Here is a 20,629-nt window from a genome sequence, read left to right on the forward strand (position 1 = left end):
TATAGAAGACAACAAGCAATAATCATCAATGCATAGAAGGTAAGTGAATTGCAGTATTTGGTGATGGAACTGATAGGCCCAAATTGCGTGACAATAAATCCTTTTTGCGCAATTTCTCTACCTAATTCACATCTTACAGTGGATATCCTATACAAGCCTACATTACATGTACTTCTCAAAACATGTATTCGTATTTTTGGTATTAATATCAATCCAATCAAAAGAAGAGCCGTTTGCAGTTAGGACCCATTTTCACTGCCCTCATTCATGCCCTTGTGGGATTAAGTAAGGGACGGCCTTAAACCAGACCATTTTCACCTCCTCCATGACAACTGCTCAGTTATTTACACAGGAAATACACGTTTTAAAGAGGGATCTAATAGGGATGTGTCCGAGTGTTTACGGAGAAAGATATTAGTCTACACAAGCCGCCAATTATTATTGCAGTAAACAGATCGCAGTCGATAAATAGTCATGACGGTACATAGGCTATTACTTTGCGCTCAAGCGTCGAGAGAATCCGCGGATCATTCCGCACAGAAATAGCAGCATGGACACTTGCCCACCCGTCCCAAAATACCCTCAAATAGCTTATCGCAGTCCCCCCAGCCTTTAACGACTGCAACTCAGCAAATGCGTGTGTGTGTGTGTGTTTGTGTGTTTAAGTGGGACGAGAAATGTAATACCAGATAACCGGTATTGGCAAATAAAAGTGTTGTGATTGACAAACAATATCGAAACGCAATTTAAAAAACAGCAGTAGGGTGTAGGGCCAGTTGTTGTCCTTGACCGTGGCCATGCACGTCCCCTGGAGCCCGTGACCGATTGAAAATACACAACTAAGGATTTCAATTGCATGCCCCAAAACTGTCTTATACGATCAAGACAATAGTCTATCAAATAATAGGCCTATGCTTATTTAGACCATAGCCCAAATTCAGCCTTGCATTTCCATTGTAATTATTTTAGGATTCTGTAATTTAATGATTGTTATAGGTTCTTGGGTCGATTTTGGAAAAATATCATGTCAAGACTTATTAAATAGACTACTGGTGGAATGTAGATTAGATGTAAACTATTATGTGCCATAGCCATAATGTACCGTCGCCTACATAGGCGTGTAGGCTATAGAAGCCCTATAAACTCTAACTTATGAAACAGAATCGTGGTGAGTTCAATCATAATTCCACTAAACTCAGGCGATGGACGTAAATGGTTTATAAATACAGGCTGCTATGCATTCGTGAATTGAACTGATCTATTAATTGATACTTGAATCCAATAGCATGAAATCCGTAACTTTCTGTTAGCCTCATATTCTTCACATCTATAGGCTACTTGTTCATATCTTAAATCAAATCCATTTTTAAACCCCAGGTAAACTTTGATTAGTTCCAAAACATTTTTTCAATGATTGTGATCATGGTTGATCTAGGACGTTCCGCCCTAGCGAGTGAGCCACAAGTGTGTAGGTATTGTATTGGTAAAGTTATGGGAAACTACAAAGTCAAATATATGTGTATCAAAAAATGTACAAATCACAAATTATATTTTGCCAAATTACTGTGCCTTTCATTCCAGGGCGTTTAGGAATGAGATTTTTCTATAGGCCTATCAAAGAACACAGAATACAGGCTAGGGAATACTTAACCCCTTGCACTGTCACTACTTTAGTAACGTTTTATGCGACTCAAGGTCAGATAAACATATATTTGGACTATTCATTTGTTTTTCGAAATATGTATTGATAAACCAGATGCGTCCTCCTTCTTAAGGACATCAGACTTCATACTGTGCATGCTATGCGATCGAATTTGATTACACCAAAATACAGTACTTCACAATCTCTCTTTCGCCTCTCTCTCCCTTTTAGAAGAAGGATAAGGCTTGCTCCCTAAGCATCAATCTCTTCTTCTTCATCCGCCGGTTCTGGAACCATATTTTAACCTGTTGGTCGCTGAGGTTTAGGCGGTCAGAGAGTTCCCTCCGCCGCTGTCTGGTGATGAACTCATTGAGCATGAAATCGCCTTCCAGCTCAGCCAGCTGGAGTTTGGAGTAGGGTTTACGTTTCTTTCGGGTTCGGGTGTGCATTGGATACCACGGGGCGCCTGGGGAGGGGGAGAAGAAGTGGATGGGTGAGCATGGATGAACGTATAGGCTCTATAGCCTATAGTTTGGCATACATCGCCAAGCTAAGGTAAAAGTCCTGCACTGCATCAGTTGATTCTATAGAGCTGGTTATCAAACGTATTTTGAATACTTTTGTCAACAGTGTGAGCAGTTCCTGGCCCAGTCTTAAAACAGACTCATTTAAAACAAACAAATTATATTATACCACTACTGTTTATTATGTAAAAGGTATTCACAATTTTGAATTTCACCAAAGAATGTGTGGTGAGACAGTGGGACGCATGACATCTTGTAATTTGATTGTGGATTGATACACTGTAATTCACATTAGTCTGTGTCAGGTTTACAGTGGCAGTTAAGGTCGTCAATAACGATAGTCTCACACAAGCATGCAAGCATATCGAATTGCCAAAGGCATGCAAGCTCGAGTTCTTGTGAATAACAGCATGTATTTTTTTCGGTGTCTGATTTTATTTGCAACAAACTATCAAAAACCTTGAGTCTATTGTTGTTACTGAAATCCTATAGGTTGAAATTGTTCAAAATATTGTGTGTCAATTCTCATTTTTACCACAAGACATTCTCATTTTTACCACAAACAACATCGAATTTTTATGGTGCTGTAAGTAAGGGTTTACTGGTGTGTAAAAGGCTGAGTGTAAACGAAAATATGTACATTTCCTTGAATGCTTCCCCTAGTGGCGCTCACCCCAACATGCAAGCCTCGTGTAAATTCAGGATCCTAAGAATTTATAAAGACGAGCAACAGGACTATCAACAAATCAAGAAATAAGATTCCAATGACAAAACAAGCGCATTACATTCCATTGTTAATGTCCAATAACTCACCTCCACCCGCATTGCCAGGGGATGTCAACGCCTGAGTGATGCCTGCAGAAGATTTGCTCCCTTCATTGAGCAGCGATGAACTGGAGTCAGATTCTAGGGATTGACAGGATGGCGGATCTTGGGTCAACTGCTCGGGGCCATAGTCGTACTTGGAAAATGTACCATTGTTGCCCATCCCGTTGTGCAGTCCATGCTCCATCGTTATGGAGGAAGAGTCTCCTCTTGCCCTCTCTTCACGTTTGAGGATTGCGCTTTCAGCGCAGGGTTCCCTGTTGCCGACACCATTGCTGTAAAAACATTTGCTTTCATCTTGTCTGGTGATTTCACATGCACGGTTGAAAGAGGGATTAATGGGCATGGGACTGCTAAAGTAGGGTTGAGGATATCCATGGCACGGCTCCGAAGGGGTCCAAGGGAGCGAGCATACATTGTCCCTTCTTGGGTAGGAGAGAGAGGTTAGACCCGCCAGTTGTCCCCCGGACGCTCTGAAATTGGGGAGGTAAAATGTGTCTCCAGTGTGGATGTTTACCAAAGGTCCCACAAACCCGGAACCGGGATTAAGAAGATTATGCTCGCCCATTTCGGTGGGCCGACCAAGAGCTTCTAGTTTATAGCGATCTGACATTTAACATAGTGAAACCGAGCGGCGCGCCTGATTGGTCGGAATAGTCACATGTCTTCACCAACTTGCGTTACAGAAGGTGCCACCCACTATGTCCATGTCTGACCAAACAAAACATTCACTTCTGTATTATGGGTTTTATATGCTTTTTAAAGTAGATTTTATGCCAAATAAAATCTGGGTTTGTTTTCTCTTCATTGCTTGTTTGATTTCTCTTTATTGCTTCAAAATACTCTACTCTTTAATTTTCAAGTGATGACCCAATCCATTAATATTAGGCTACAGGCCATATTTATCTTAGTAAAGTTTTCCCAGAGCCTGCCTTTTCTTTTTAATATGTCATTTAACGGTTACAAGGCAGCTGCACAAAGGCCTGTAAGTGTTATATTGTCCCCCCCCCCACCAAATATCTACCATTGTTGGGTGTGCATGCCTCACTCTTTATTTTAGAGCAAATTACAGACGAACTGAATGTCATATAAAGCTGTGATGCTCCACTTTACGGGTCTATTTTAGGGAACGACTGATACTCACCGCCTCACTTCTCTCGTATTTACAGTAGCAGGGTCAGTAAAGTTGAAACCTTTGGCTCTGTAAAAAAGGATGATCTGCAATAAGGTTATTTTAAGAGCATTTCCAAGGAACAACTTCAACATTTATCCCATTAAACGTTCGTAGCCATACATTGGGTAGCTTGTTATAAACTATTATTTTTATGTGGGTTTAACAAGGTGGTAAAAGCAGTCTAAAAGCGCTTCATCAGTCGAAATTCATCACAGTGCGTTTTTATTCAATGATTTGCAATTGAGCGCCCCTGTCCCAAACAAGTTGAGTAAGGTAACTAAACAACTGTATGATACTGCGAAACAAGGGCTCAATGATTAATGATAATATTTCATGGAAAGAAATGGCAAAATAGGCATGCATTGAGCCGTGCGTGCATTTCCATGAGGAGACTGGCTGGTGCAATTAGGAAAGTGTTCCATTGCCTCTAAACACAACAACGTGTATGAAATGAAATTGAACAAAGACGTAATTTTTGGTTTAGACATAAGCCTACCCACTACCCACTACCCACTTTTCATTTTAACATTACTCGTGTAGTCCTAATGTTGCTATTCTCGAAATTCCTGACAACCTTCACCGCTTTCTAATAATTTGCCTACTTGCCAAAATGATAGCAATTACGTAAGCTGTAAACAAAACATTGTATATTAAGAAATTGCTAATGGATTGCCATTCTTGTTACAGTGCAATAGTGGGCCTATGTGTGCATACTCCACATCTTAAAGAGAGGAGTCGCTATTTTATCAATGTGTAATAAACCTGCTATACATATCACTTTCATGGAAGCGTTGGCTTCTGCAGCAGCTTCTGCGATGCGAAAAAAAAATTATAGTGTCTGTAAGGATTTGCATACTTCTGTGAGAAAGAAAATATTACATTAGTCACAAGATAAAGATTGTTGTTATGTATGGAACATTTAAATGGGATAACGAAAGCTTTGCATTAGAGCTACGGAAGGAAGGCTCCTGAGGTCAGAAGGAGTTCAAATATAGCTACAATACGTGCAATCTTTAATTTTTGTGACACGGGTCTTAAACTGAATATGCGATAGATATTCAAAGAGCACGCATAGCCTGTTTCAGCTGTCAATCAATGTGTCCCATTTTTATCTATAATAAAAGACAATTGAATAAAAAATAAACAATATCTGATTCCCAGGCTAGTATGTTTTTTTTTGTGGGGGGGGGGGGGGGGTAAAGATTACGGGGCGAGTATTTAAAATAATGTCGTGCCTAATAGACTACCCAAATAGGACTCTTTCCATAAACAAATTACTGCAAATACAAAACTAATAAAACACATGACATGGATTTCCAAGGAGTGTTTGTGGTCTTGTAAGCTGTTTTGTTCTGCCTCAAATAACTGATGTAGTTATTGGATCGTTCAAAACAAATTTTGTGTATGGGTCATTTGCCGTGGATTTTCAAATCAATAGCGTTCGGATTCGTTAAAATATATATATATTTTAGCCTATCCATTAATGTAGCCTATCCATTTCTCAGCGCACACAGTGCTTATCACAAGTTATGAGGTTAAAGAACAGTCCGTTTGGCAAACACAGAAGTTACCTTGGTGAAAGAGAAGATAATGCCGCATAATGAAAACCATTGAACAAAAAGAATAACTACAAAACCTGACGCCTCGAAAGGAAGAAAAAACAACAAGATCACTTATATTATTATTGAACACAACATTTTAACATACAGTTTAGTTGTAAAAAGGTGATGGAACTTTCGCGTTTCTCTGACTCAAGTTCTTTCTTTACGTTTAAAAAAAAAACGTAGAACGCAATGGGCCTACCAATTGGCGCTTCGGCAGTTCAAGGTCACTGTCTAGTGCATTGATGTCTGCTGGCTCATTGACACAACTGGAATCTCTCGCCATGTCCAGGCAGGGGCAATAGCGTCAACAAAGGGCGTTTCCTTCCTTTGAGTTCGTTACAACACGTCGTCAAAGTCACAGCACCGTTTTGAAACTCGTTTGTCCCTCCCAAAATAATCCTGAAGCCAAATATTTATCAGACGTGTTTACATTAGGCCACTATAGCTCATTCTTAGATGGTAGCATATAGAAAAGTATAGCACTTGAGTTATCTAATAGTTGAGTAGCCTAATTATATTTGTAATTTGTAATGATTTTTCGTGAGAATTAAATTATATAATTATTCAGTCTACAGCCTATAGGTTTCGTACAGGCAACACCAATAGCAATATTAAATGGGAAATCTAAGAAACACAATTGGACACTGGAATGTAAAAGAAACTAGGACTGCAACTTAATCTCCTTCAATAATGTTTAATGCTGACGCGTGTCGGGGCGCCTTCATCAGAGCACATGTTAGCACTGGATTGTTTCTTCATTGTTTCAACAACTTCATCAACATGGCATCGATATCATTTTGTACAATTTTAATCTGAGTTTGACACAGATTACAAGGCTATTTTAAATGTAATCCACGTTTGATTAGTCTACAACTCAATAAAAACAGAACCTGTTTTTACTTCAGTCAAATTTAAATGAAAAACCTAAGTACCAATTTATCCCACAATCAATGGCTTGATCTAAACAAAATGGTAACGTATAATGTATTATCGTATAAAGACAGCTAAAGTAAACAAAAGGAAGAGGGTATATTAAGCAGTTGGATGAAATAAACAAGCCTCAATTTAACTAGGCTTATAAGGTTTACTTTACAGGACATCTGCAATTCGTAATATGAAATTTAGGCTACTACATGGGCACATAATATATTTCATGGGCACATTATATACTTCATGGGCATTGATTAAGAAAATATTCATACTAAGTCAATTGCATCTTTACTCCAATCGATAGGCCTACATTATTTGGTAGGCTACATTTTGTTTACCCTAAACCCTGAATATATACAACAAATACATAGCCCAAGACATCAAATGGGATGGCTTCAAATAGTTTTGGAATTATGTTTTCTATTTGTAGGATATATTACCTATTTTGTAACAGTCCGTGTGATTTGTTTGGTAAGGCACAAACGCATATTATGGACCCACATGCGGTTTTTGCACTGTGATACAAATCTCATAAATCTGTCTGTGTGTGGTGTGTGTATGATTGTGTGTGTCATAAAGACTTCCGATTAAGTACCAAATTACTAATCCAGAATTAGTTATAACAATAAAAACTGTTAATCATATTTCGTCGCCAATAATTTTTGTTTAAAATAAACATCTGCCATAATATGTTACAATATGTAATTTCCCTGCGTGTGAATGCGTCATCTGAAAGGAACGGCTGCAGCTTTTTTGCTGATGCAATGTCAACTCGAACACAGTTCAGCTGTTCAGGATAAAGGCAATTCTTCTGGCTGACAAACTAGCTTTAAATCATGCAACATGACATGCTATAAAAACCTCAATTCAAAAAAAGATTAATTAGACTACTACTATCAACTACAATTGATAAAAGCGAAACATTTCTGGTTGGGTGGTTGAGGTGGTTGTTTGGATTAGAGTAAGGCAATACGTAATAAAATCTCAGATCATTAAGACAAATCTTTTGATAAAAAAATCTAAAACGCGACAGTGTTGTTCTTCTTCCAATTCTGCTCACCTATATACTGCCAAGGGTTAATCCATCCACTACTTCCTGAAATTTCCATCCATCCACCACCAGAGGCTGTCATCCTCTTTCTCAGTTCAGCATGCCCACTCAGGACTGCACATATTCACTCACTCATACTCCGGCTTAAACTCTGGTCGACTGACCATGAAAGCCTCCTCTCTCTGAGCTCTTTCCCTAGATTGGTCCCCATGGTACTAATGTAAGATATTGACTCACACGAGTGGACAAAATCCTCGTGTTAATGTAGGCTAAATTATATCATGTAAATTATGTAAATTATAAAACAAAACTGAAGACATAATGTGACAAGATATTCAACAAAGAAATATAACCTAATATTTTAAGATGTTGTCCAAAAACGTGCTACATTGTGGACTTTTTAGTTAAGGAACACTGTTCAAATGTAGGCAGGCTACAAGTGAGACAAAATAGTGCAGTATTACGGTATCGATGCCCAGTGATTTTAAATGTAAACAAGCAGCTCAACTACGTGCTTTACAGAGACATAACAAAGTGATTTGTCAAAAGCCATTTCAAATGTTTCGATATACCGAAATGTGAAATTGAAACTCCAGATAGTCTAATGAATACCGATTGCCCACAGCTCAGAAACGTAATGCATGGGCCTAAACATGAACAATCTAAACTGAAAATATAATCCACATTGTATTATATTTCATTGGATAAGTGAATGCTACACTATTTTACACACAAATAAACACGTGTGTAAAAGGCTCACTACTTCTTTAAAATGTTTGCCATTTGTTCAACAACTGTTTCAAATGGTTGTGTGTGTGACTTATTTCCATTCTAGAAATGAATTTGTAGATTTTCAGATATTTGGTTTTATAAGAGCAGTGATCGAAACCAAGCAAGAATTAGGCCGTGCTATTCCAATATGAACAGTATCAAAAGTGTGCGCTTAAACGCTTCCAATAGGCCTATGATTGTACAATTATCGCAATATATTGCAATAAAATAGTTTTTTCTTGCTATTTAAAATTAAACAAAATAACAAACCAATTAGTTTCTACGATGCCTGTCTTCACTAAAACATGCTATTCCTATTACAGAACCTTTAAGGTTGTTTTCTACCAGTGCCATCTAGGCTACTTCATGAAATTGTGTAAGCAAAATGAGTGATAGTTCATAACCTTGGGCTACTGCAATCCCCACATGCAAAAATACGACCATAGGTGTGCATGCACACATAAATAAAGTTACATCTTAAGAGGACAAATCTCATGCTGCTATTCTCTTTCCTATTATTGAAGTCCTAAATCTGAAACGGAGCAGGTATACACTCTTGATATAGCCATACAGTTCTGCACATCTATGTCAACTCAAGGTATAAAAACAGCCTACATACCTTCAAAATGAGTTCATGGGCCACGTCTGTTTTCCTTTAAGGCAGATGCACAGCTCATCGCAAGGCGCACACCTTAAATCTCGATTTGAAAAGAACGCTTCAGCTCAAACTTGTCAGTGTCAACCCTGATGGACTTGCAGAAGTCAATGAGTCAATGGTCTGTCTACCTGTTATACATGCTCAAAATACGACACACTCCCTATGATGACTGTGTAAGTGTGCTGTATAATTTAAGGTCTGGAGACCGGGGCGAGATTATTCTGTAAAACCGCCAGGCAGAAAATAAGGAAACATACTAAGAATAAGAAATATAAATGAACGACAGAAACGGATTCAAATGGCTATACTTTGGGGATGATATCAAATAAGCATTTGCAGTAAACTATTTTTATGGGATGCTAGCGATAACCTGTCTAGACTAGAACAAACATTCTATTGCCTTGCAAACAAACCGCGAGGCCCACCATCCATCCCACCAGAGAAAGGAAGCACAACCTTCCCAAGTTTGCTATGCGCGAGCTGTTGTTATGTCAAGGTCAAAGTGACTGCATAGTCATGGTCAAGGGTAGCCAAGAAGTCACGTACAGACACAAAAGACAAGGAGCTCCGCAGTTGCATTTCAGGGTAGGATACAAGCCCAAAAACTTTTGCTAAAAGTTCATTTAACAAAATATACTAGCAAACAAGGCCTATGGTTAAACGTAGGACGGATTTGTTGCGTTTTAGAGAGTATGGCCTACATTAATAATCAACACGACTATGGCGCAAATTGGGCTACTATTTGAGCTCATGGACTACTGCTCGATTAAATTAAGAAACACTCAGGATACCTTAGATAGCATATTTAAAGATACGTATAGCCTCTTGTGTGCTCTAATCACACGGTCATCCACAAGCAATATGCCAAAAGCACTATCACGTAGGCCTATAGAGTATTTAGTCGAGATTTAAAAATGAAACCATTAGGATCTGTCAATTCAGATAGGAGATGCTTCATGCAGTCTTCGCACGCAACTAGTAGCTCGGTATCCGTTTACACCTTCATTTTGAAATGGTGGGCTCGCATGTTCACTAAAGGTTTTCCGCAAAAAAAGTGAATTTGAGACACAGATGCAAGATAATAGAGTTGAAATATGGATTATTATGAACCTGTAAAATAATTTTTGAATAATGATGAATAAATTATAGCCTAACATGTCTTAGGGTAAAATGAACGGTATTCAAGGAATACGTGCTACACGAGGGTTATTTTTTTAACGCACAACTAAACGCGTGCGTAAAAGGCCAATTTCCTCAAGAATATTATCCATTTATTCACCGATTGTTTCAAAACTGTGTGGCATTTCCATTGTCGAATTTCGATAAAAGAAAATGTAGTCTACATAGGTATATATAGGCTTTATATAATATATTATAATATTACAAATGTAGGCTATAAGAGTCATATGATAATCTCAAATTAGTTAATGCCATATCTTGGAACATATAATTAATTCATCACATTGCTGCGGAGAATAAAAACTGAAACAGCCAAGCGGCAAAGCGACGTAACAGATTTTTTTAGGGTAAAGATTTTGTTAATAATCTACACAGACAATTCTTCTTTTGACAAAATACCTAGCCTATCATTCCATTTTGACATAATCATATTCAGAATATGTAGTTTTAGTTTTCACTGAGATATTTTCACTTAACCTATAGACCGACTAAACCCAGTTTTGAAAGTGATTTAATTGGCATGGCAATCTTCCAATATCGAATTAAGATAGTAAGGAGGTTCATTTGTATCAGATGGTCCTGAAGTAGATCGACTTTTTGCTCTTGAAAGCAGAATTTAAAATGATATGACGAGGACAAAGTCTGGATTGCGTAATCATTCTGGAATCTAAACCATAGTCATGGATCCTTTTTCAGTTGAGGGGTTCTTAACCATTTAGTCCAGGAGTATCCCTGCTTAACGTCAGTGAAGGTGGTTGCATGCAAGTTCAAAGAGGTATTGTTATCAAATTAGACTGTGGCCAATTTACGGCACTTTTATGAACGATTCCACTTGAACATTTGAGGTTGGGACTGCTGTTTATTTACCAAATAATAACATTTTCCAACATGCATCATAATAACCTAACTATAGAATATCAACATAGGTTATTATTTCCTTTTTTTAGATTGTGGTCCATAATTTGGTATCTCAACAGAAGTCCATATGCTTTTCTAATTTGCACAACATTTGCGTATACAGTCTTAGCTCTCATGCACCAACTAATTGTCAATGCGCAATTCAACGTCAATTCCAGGTTGGTTCCACGTAATTTCATTGGAATTACATAGAAACAACGTTGATTCAACCAGTGTGTGTCAGTTGGTGAAGACGTCAGACAAAGATAGAAAGATTCAAATCGATGAATGTGATGAAATATGTAAACACAATTTAAAAGCGACTAAGATACCGTAGAATAACGGTTTATACATATGAGATGAGTAATGCTAGATACAGAACATTATTAAAGTGGCTAATGATCCATTTCTAAAAGTGGCCAGTGATTCCTAATCTATGTCTATTGGCAGCCACCCCTGATATGCTAGTGATGGCTGTTTAGCAGTCCGATGGCCTTGAGATAGAAGATGTTTTTCATTCTCTCGGTCCCAGCTTTGATGCACCTGTACTGACCTTGCCTTCTGGATGATAGCGGGGTGAACAGGCAGTGGCTCGGATGGTTGATGTCCTTGATGATCTTTTTGGCCTTCTTATGGCATAGGGTGCTGTAGGTGTCCTGGAGGTCAGGAAGTTTGCCCCCGGTGATGAGTTGGACAGACCGCAACACCTTCTGGAGAGCTTTGCGGTTGTGGGCGATACAGTTGATGTACCAGGCGGCGATAGAGCCCGACGGGATGCTCTAATTTATGCATCTGCAAAAGTTTGTGAGGGTTTCAGTTTGTCAGTGATGTATACGCCAAGGAACTTGAAGCTTCCCACATTCTCCACTGCGGTCCCATCGACATGGATAGGGGGGTGCTCCCTCTGCTGTTTCCCGAAGTCCACGATCATCTCCTTAGTTTTGTTGACGTTGAGCGAGAGGTCGTCTTCCTGGCACCACACCCCAGAGTAGACATTAAGCGATAAAACCTGATAAGTGGGAGACGGGTTCAGATAGAGGTTCATGTCGATAAAATAGAAAACAGATTCCATAGAAAACATAGGTACATTTGATATTGTTTGATCGTTATATTTCTTTATTTATGAAACATGTCTCCATTGAGTACATTACGATCGAGCACCACATCACAGTTCAAATACTGCACCAAATAAAAGGAATAAAACGTCTTACAATCGGAATGCACAGCCCGAATGCTATAAGACCTAACTCACTATACAAACCAAATGGCAAAATATTCTGCAATACTTTTTAATATTCTTATACGGATTACAATCATTCCAGTTGCATTACAGAGACATATCCTTCACTGACAAAAATGATCAAAATAGGAGAACCATAAAATAGTCTGTAGCAATTTACAACCCCTGTCATACGAGACAACTTGTAATTAAATATGCATGGTACTGTACAATAGACAATAGTAACCTTGCTCAATCCCGTGGGATCAAACTAAAACGGCCATATACAATATAATTGAAAAGTGAGTTCAGTCTTGATGTGTCCAACACCTGACAATGTCTGAACAAGATAACTGGATGAAATCCCCAAAGACCTCAGTTTACTTTATCAGGCACAAAAGTTTGTAATTTAGGTCTGAGGCTATACCAACAATGCTGGTATTGCTTTCGATGCCCCTGTAAGGATGTGATCATTCGTTCCAACCAGTTTTCATTCAATCTTCTGTATTTCCCCCCAGTTTATGTCCAAATAGGGAGGTGAGATTAAGTTTGTGTTGTGCAATGCATCATAGGTGAGAATTCTGTCGATGTATAAATATCGAGCGTTTCTGTGATAAAAAGTATTTGAGTTGTCATGCCAGTGAGATTGGACTGAATCAAGTGGCATGCATGTGAGAGCTTGATTTAGATTTACAGACACATTTTTTCTCCTTCACCCGCCGGTTCTGGAACCAGATGGTGACCTGGCGTTCAGAGAGATTAGAAGTGGCAGATATTCGACGTCTCTTGTCTTTGGTGATGAACTTGTTGCCTGCGTACTCTTTCTCTAGTTCCTTCAGCTGGATCTTGGTGTAAGGAACTCTCTTTTTGCGGCCTCGTCTGTAGCTGCTGACCTCTGGCTGCAAAGGGACGACATCTGAGAAAAGAAGGGCATAACACACTGAAAGAAAGGCCGAGAAAACAATGACTGTTAGCCAACATTTGAAAATGAGAAGAAACAATTGGAAATATTGTTTTTTATTATATTTTATTACAGGCAGAACAATGTGAAAGCACCCAGCACTGGATTCTGATGCATTGCATTTAAAATGGTCCCGTAGATTGGGCAGGGCTAGGCTATAGGCTACTTTATTAAGGGCCTAAATCTGGGCCTAAATATTTGAGGTAGGCTATGGTTATATTGCAGTCATTATGGTATAGTTATATCAAAATATCCACTTCATGACCAAAAGTATGTGGACCTGGATTGCAGTTGGCATTCCAATTCATCTCAAATGTGTTCATGGGGTTGAAGTCAGGGCTCTGTGCAGTCCAGTCAAGTTCTTCCACACCATTTTTGTGTGGATCTCACTTTGTTCACGGGGGCATTGTCATGTTAAAACAGGAAAGGGCCTTACCCAAACTGTTGCCACAAAGTTGGAAGCACAGAATCGTCTAGAATGTCATTGTATGCTGTAGTGTTAAAATTTCCCTTCACTGGAATTAAGGGGCCTAGACCGAACTATAAAAAACAGCTCCAGACTATTATTTCTCCTCCACCAAACTTTACAGTTGGCACTATACATTGAGGCAGGTAGCGTTCTCCTGGCATCCGCCAAACCTAGATTCATCCGTCGGACTGCCAGAAGATGAAGCGTGGTTCATCACTCCAGAGAACGTGTTTCCACTGCTTCAGAGTCCAATGGTGGCGAGCTTTCCACCACTCCAGCCGATGCTTGGCATTGCATATGGTGATCTTAGGCTTGTGTGCAGCTGCTCGGCCATGGAAACCAATTTATTAAGCTCCAGATGAACAGCTATTGTCCTGACGTTGCTTCTAGAGGCAGTTTGGAACTCTGTAGTGAGTGTTGCAACTGAGAACAGAAGATATTTTACGTGCTACGCGCTTCAGCACTCAGTGGTCCCATTCTGTGACCTACCACTTCGCCACTGAGCCATTGTTGCTCCTAGACGTTTCCACTTCACAATAACAGCAATTACAGTTGACTACGGCAGCTCTAACAGTGCAGAAATGTGACAAATTGAGTTGTTGGAAAGATGGCATCCTATGATGGTGCCACGTTGAAAGTCACTGAGCTGTTCAGCAATGGCCATTCTACTGCCAATGTTTGTCTATGGATATTGTATGGCTGTGTGCTCGATTTTACACCCCTGTCAGCAACGGGTGTGGCTGAAATAGCTGAATCCACTAATTTGAAGGGGTGTCCACATACTTCTGTATATATAGTGTATTATCTGAATGTTTAAATTACATCAGCCTTGCCAAGCCCATCTCCTGAAGTCCTCAGACATGGATGCATGTCTAATACTGACTTCTATCACGGTGACCTGCTGGCTAGGCACACCATGGTGACCATTTAGTCCAAACATAGATATGTAACCTATGCATAAAAATTAAATTGGCATTGTGACAGGAAAACACTGCGAATATTAAGCCTTAATAATCTGAATTGGGGCTATGATTAGCAAGAAAGCACCTCGGGCTGTTCTTATGCACGACAGAACACGTAGGGCCTGGATACAACCCTTAGATTTGGTATATTAGCAATATACCACAAACACCCGATGTGCCATTTTGCTATTGTAAACTGGTTACCAACGTAAATAGAGCAGTAAAAATAAATGTTTTGTCATACACGTGGTACACGGTCTGATATACAGTACCATGGAGGTCAGCCAATCAGAATTCAGGGCTCGAACCACCCAAGTTCACCCACTTGTAATAGGTTGGGTATAGGCTGGGCAGCTAATCCTATCTATATTTATGGCCCCTGATTTTAAACTTGAATGCAGCTTCAATTGATGTAGTAGAGGACATCACATCCTATTCATTTGATCATGCGGCTGGGTTGTGCATGTGCACACGCAAGCTCATTAGTTTGGTTTGTTAACAGTCCTATTATAGCATATTTATTCATTCTACTGAGTTTTATTTCAGAGGGTTTAATATAGGACAGCAGAGATTATATAAAGGACTATTTTAATGAGGTCATGAACAACATTATGAATGGTTAATTGGTCAATCGAACCAAGGGCAATAAAAAATAAAACTGTACAGTATATATGAATATGTTTGACTGTTCAAACACAGTAAGTCTATTCTGTGTTATGGGCATATAGCCCCAATACTACATTATATTACAATAGGCTATTGACTGTATTGGCCTACGACAAGAGGTAATACAAGCTCCAAATGTCATCAAGCCCATCAATCTATGAGCTATTCGTCAACAAGGTAGTATTCAGAAATCGAATGTGCTATTCAATAGTGGCAATCGGCCTACTTGTCTCTCTGCTGTATATATAACGGAGTGTCACATCATAACTAACGGATCAATTCGGTTGAACTAGACAATTTATACATGAAAGGTTTCTAAGGCTACTTATAAAATGGAAACAAAACTGAAAATGCATATTTATAGGAATTGACTCAACGCATTCATAGCCTATGGATAATTTATTTGTCACACACACACACACACACACACACACACACACACACACACACACACACACACACACACACACACACACACACACACACACACACACACACACACACACACACACACACACACACACACACACACACACACACACACACACACACACACACACACACACACACACACACACACAATAGCAAATTGAGAATAAACGCAAGGCGTAAAAATTGCGAGCTTCAAGGCACCACTCCCTGTTATGACTAGATTTACTGCAATGAGCAAATATCTGTTATTTTATCTGGGAGGGCAACGGTGCCCTGCTCCAATCCATAAACCTCATTGTAGCGACTATGAAATCAAAGGTGTTGTTTTTTTGCATTGTTTCTAGTTCAATATCCGGCTATTGAAAAATGGCCTCTTCTCCGGAATTGAACGCAAAGACGAACATAAACAAACACTCTCACTACCCTGTGATATCATGCACTTCAAGTGCATAAGCTGTTTTATATGACAAGGCTATACAAAAGAAACGAGTTTTAAATTAATAAATGAATTAATAAATAAAAGCAAATATATGTCATGAAATGTCGATCCTTTCTTAGAGAGATATGTATACAGTGGTAGCCCAAAGTTGCTAAATTGTTGCCACCCCTGCAAAAAAATGCATATATATACACATTTTCTATGACATTTTTTGCAGGTGTGGCAACAATTTAGCAACGGTGGGCTACCACTGCTAAATGAATATAGGGGAAACACTGCGGGCGTGCGTGCGCACACACACACACACACACACACACACACACACACACACACACACACACACACACACACACACACACACACACACACACACACACACACACACACACACACACACACACACACACACACACACACACACACTGCTGGTCCTGTTCGTCTTAGTGCAGTGCAGGTAACACTAACAAGTGTGAAGCGTAAAAAACACTTGGTATTATTAAACATTACATGAACCATGCATTTTAATAAAAGTTAAAAGGTTTTCATACCTGGGAATGGAGATTTCCAGAGATGTGTTGACTGTGTTTGCTCTTTAGAACAGTACACCTGTCCGTCCCAGCCATTAGATAGAGCCCAATGCTGATATCCATCCATGGGAATCAAAGTATCATGTCTCGGTTCCGGGTGCGCACTGATACCGGGAACCACAGACACGTCCAAGTAACCTGGGACAGTCTGGTATGAACTAGCAAAACTCGGGTAAAAGGCGAACTCCTTTGCCCTGCCTGACAGCTCTTCCGTGGGCAGTGCCGCGCTTGGTTCTGTATACTTCTCGGCAGGGTGGTAAGAACATGGCTTCTGCTGCAAGTTAACGTTGTGCGAGTGTGACAATCGACAACCGTAATAAGGACTTCCGAACGGGTAGCCATAACCCAGGGTGGTGCTAGAGGAAGTCTGAGTAGCGGGGCAATGTCGCCCTGTGTCCTGGGAGGGTATTTCCGAGTACACAGAACCCTGGTGGCTTAGGCTGCCGGAGTGTCGTCCCAACGCTGAGTGCGAGATCAGTTCCCTGCAGTGAGTAGCAGGACAATTCCCGCCTAGTCCCTCCATTGATTGGTTTTTATTCTGATTATTTTCATTCGGGCTTTTTTCATATACGTACATTAAGGTGTCCGCCCAGCGTGGATGCAGAACCAGCGAAGTCGTCATATCACGGGTTGCCGAAGCTTTTTAAAAGTCGACTACTCCAAGACTGACACCTCATCTCCAAGCACATTTTACGCATGCGCAATACCCAAGTGTCCAGTTCGTTATTGAGACCCTACATCCGCTGACACGTGATAAAATAACGAGACCGACACGAGAGTGTGCTCGGGGTGGGGGCGAGTGGCTCATCCCTTTAAACCACCACTGGTGTTTGTTTCTTGATTGTAAAGTCCAGCGGATACTCTCATTGGCTTGGGTTGTCAGAGGCAAGTATCCTTAAAGGGGACGTGAAACATGCTCAACAGTTTGAAGGTGGAAGAGGCCATAATCTTCCTATTTTACAAAACGGAAAAGTATTTAATCTAAACCACATAACGTTGGCGATGTCGAAGAATTCGCCGGGCCAGTGATACTATTTAGATACTTGTGAAGATTTTCGGTTCTTGATAAGGTAAAGATTAGGCTTGAATGGCGTATTTTGGTTAACCAATATTCGGATGTAATCAACTAGGCTAAAGTACATCACTTATAGTCTAATGTTTTGAAATACAACATTTAGCAACCATCAGCGAAAGGATAGGCTACGTTTTGAGTTTTAAAAGTTACAATGTCTGTAAAGAGAACCTGAGTTTGTTGGCTGTGGGACCTTTTAAATGTAGCATATGACATTAAACAACAGTCTATTTACTCAAAATGTCTAATCTAACCAGAAGATTAGAGTGCACCATTGCAACTGCCTGGTCTTTATAATTTGGGGGTATTAACCATAAATTGCGGTGCAATTTTGGCAAAACTGAAAATATGAAAAACAGGCTACAGACTATCTACCCCTCCTAAATATGCATATTGTCTAATATAACATGAACGTTTTCTCCAAAGCAGTGGTCCATGCATATTCGTCAATCTAACAGAATGTATTATTTTCTCCAGAATAGGCTAATGAACAATAAAGATGTGTATTGGCCGTTTTTGTCATCTGAGTCAAGAATCTGTGTTAGGGACTCAAGGCCCTGGTCTTACGCCATGCTTGCACCTGTACTCAAATGATTTAATCGGACAATACATTATTGACCAACCATAATGCCTTACATTTCAGGTTTAGTAATAATTGCATAGACGATGTGCTAAACCTAGTTAAAATATAGGCCTATATTTGCCAAAAATGTAGGATATTGCTATATTCTAAGAATAGTGTTTTGGGGGGCGTGTATGTACTGGGTGAGAACGTGTTTCGTGAAGTTTCAGTCGCACTATAAACACACAAATTGTGATTTTATGTAAGCCCATCTAAAATCCCAGTTAGTTTTAGTACAGCACAAGAAGGACACCACGGTGGTCACGAGGCAGTCCTGTATAGCTAAATGCACCAGGTATGGGCGCTGTGTCAAAAGCAACATGAAACAAACCATAGCCTACCAGGGCTCTCCAACCCTTTTCCTGAAGAGCTACCCCCTGCAGATTTTCTCTCCAACCTCAGTTGTAACTAACCTGATTCAGCGTATCAAACAGCTAATTATTAGAATCAGGTGTGCTAGATTGGGGTTGGAGCGACAACCTACAGGATGGTAGCTCTCCTGGAACAGGGTTGGAGAACCCTGGCCTAGGCTATTGGAATTGAAGCGATACAGGGAATAAAATCGTTGGACTAACTCTTCAGTTTGTCCCAGGAAATAGGAACTCATATCGGCCAGCGGAGCAACTCACAAATATTGATCATTCATTCAAAAATGGCAGACACAAGGAAGTCCAAGGTCAATGTAGGGAACGCGGACAAACACTGTCGTAATAAGTCTAGACAGGCAAGAATGAACTTCACACCGGCATTGTGGAGTTTAAGTGTAAACTTGTTCCAATTAGGAGAGCCATCAATGACGCTTCCGACTAGCTAGATCAGAAAAAAAAATCTGGACGGACCTGTTCTGTCTTGCCATAGTCTACATCAAAACAAACATTTAGCTATCATGGAAACAACATCTGGGTAGATGGCAAAACAAAACATTTTCTTAAACCGTTTTTGTGATCACATAGACCTATTAGAACTACACACAATATAATTGCATTTCCATTTTCAGCAAGAATGACACAAAATCAACTGGCTAACGAATTCTATATAATGAACACATGGGGATTTATTTTAAATTACAAGCAGTAGACATAGGTATAGCAGAAATGTGTCTATATTTTATAAGTAAAAGTTGTAAGGTACAGTGTAACATAAGTCTGCCATCTTTAAGACACGTTGTATTTCGAAAGATACACTTAAACGTGTTTTTCTTTATCCATGGATGTTAAAAGTCTAAGACACAATTTTGCGATTCAAAATTCACGACTTGAAAGGCATATATAGTAGCCTAAGGTTGAGTTAATTTCCATGGTAAAAACTTTGGCTTAGCGCTGAATTTCATTGTACAGTCCATAATAAATAAATATGTATTCTGTCTTCCAATAAAACATAAACAAACAAAACAAGTAAAACCCTTTTATTATAATAATTTTGGAAGTTGCAGAGGTCCTTTTGCTATTAACGTTAATTGTTAATGCTATGGAGCTACAGAGTACAAACTTCATTTTTGTTACTTTTTACTGTATTAATATTTGTTTATTTAAAGCCTGACTGGATTGTTTGAACTTGTTTGAAATGTTGCTGACTAACTAAAGTTGAAAAATATATTTATCTCCCATGCGTGGTATAGGTCTATAGGCTACAATATCATAAATATACCATCAAAAATGGGACCACGAAAAAAACGTACATTTTGGGGCAATATTCCCGAGGTCCATTCATAAATAGCACTTCCTGTGATTGGAACACGATACTAGATTGTTTTATGAGAAGTGTTGCTATGCAGGGTACACAGCATTCCGTGAGAGCTTAATTATTTGTATCGTCCATAAATTGTTAACAAAGTTTAGAAATGTCAAAGGAACCAACATGAGTCAACTACATCACAGTTATAACCTAATTTTAAAGGCAAACTCTTAAAACATCAAGGGGCATATTCTCATTGAGATAATATTTT

General features: G+C 39.4%; 2 protein-coding genes across 2 annotated transcripts; both read right to left on the minus strand.

The window, feature by feature from the left end:
* Positions 1-1,869: 1,869 nt before the first annotated feature.
* On the minus strand, positions 1,870-3,559 carry LOC124019489 (homeobox protein Hox-C12a-like). Its single transcript, XM_046334843.1, has 2 exons — positions 2,974-3,559; positions 1,870-2,117 (listed from the first exon to the last, which is right to left on the minus strand). Exons 1-2 carry the CDS (start codon positions 3,557-3,559, stop codon positions 1,870-1,872), a joined length of 834 nt encoding a protein of 277 aa, XP_046190799.1.
* An 8,806-nt stretch (positions 3,560-12,365) lies between these two features.
* Positions 12,366-17,716, minus strand: LOC124019499 (homeobox protein Hox-C13a-like). Its single transcript, XM_046334854.1, has 2 exons — positions 16,952-17,716; positions 12,366-13,390 (listed from the first exon to the last, which is right to left on the minus strand). The coding sequence occupies exons 1-2, from the start codon at positions 17,610-17,612 to the stop codon at positions 13,131-13,133; spliced, it is 921 nt and encodes a 306-aa protein (XP_046190810.1). The 5' UTR covers positions 17,613-17,716; the 3' UTR covers positions 12,366-13,130.
* Positions 17,717-20,629: the final 2,913 nt, after the last annotated feature.

Source organism: Oncorhynchus gorbuscha, linkage group LG03, assembly GCF_021184085.1.
Source record: "Oncorhynchus gorbuscha isolate QuinsamMale2020 ecotype Even-year linkage group LG03, OgorEven_v1.0, whole genome shotgun sequence".
Classification (NCBI taxonomy): domain Eukaryota; kingdom Metazoa; phylum Chordata; class Actinopteri; order Salmoniformes; family Salmonidae; genus Oncorhynchus; species Oncorhynchus gorbuscha.

Bases quoted from the DNA above. Each gene is read 5' to 3' on its own strand.
- LOC124019489 (XM_046334843.1), bottom strand. From the start codon at position 3,559: ATGGGCGAGCATAATCTTCTTAATCCCGGTTCCGGGTTTGTGGGACCT. The intron at 2,118-2,973 runs TATTGGACATTA...ACTTCTTCTCCC, and splicing joins CAATGCGGGTGGAGGTGAGT to CCTCCCCAGGCGCCCCGTGG.
- LOC124019499 (XM_046334854.1), bottom strand. From the start codon at position 17,612: ATGACGACTTCGCTGGTTCTGCATCCACGCTGGGCGGACACCTTAATG. The intron at 13,391-16,951 runs GTATGAAAACCT...TTCTTTTCTCAG, and splicing joins CTGGAAATCTCCATTCCCAG to ATGTCGTCCCTTTGCAGCCA.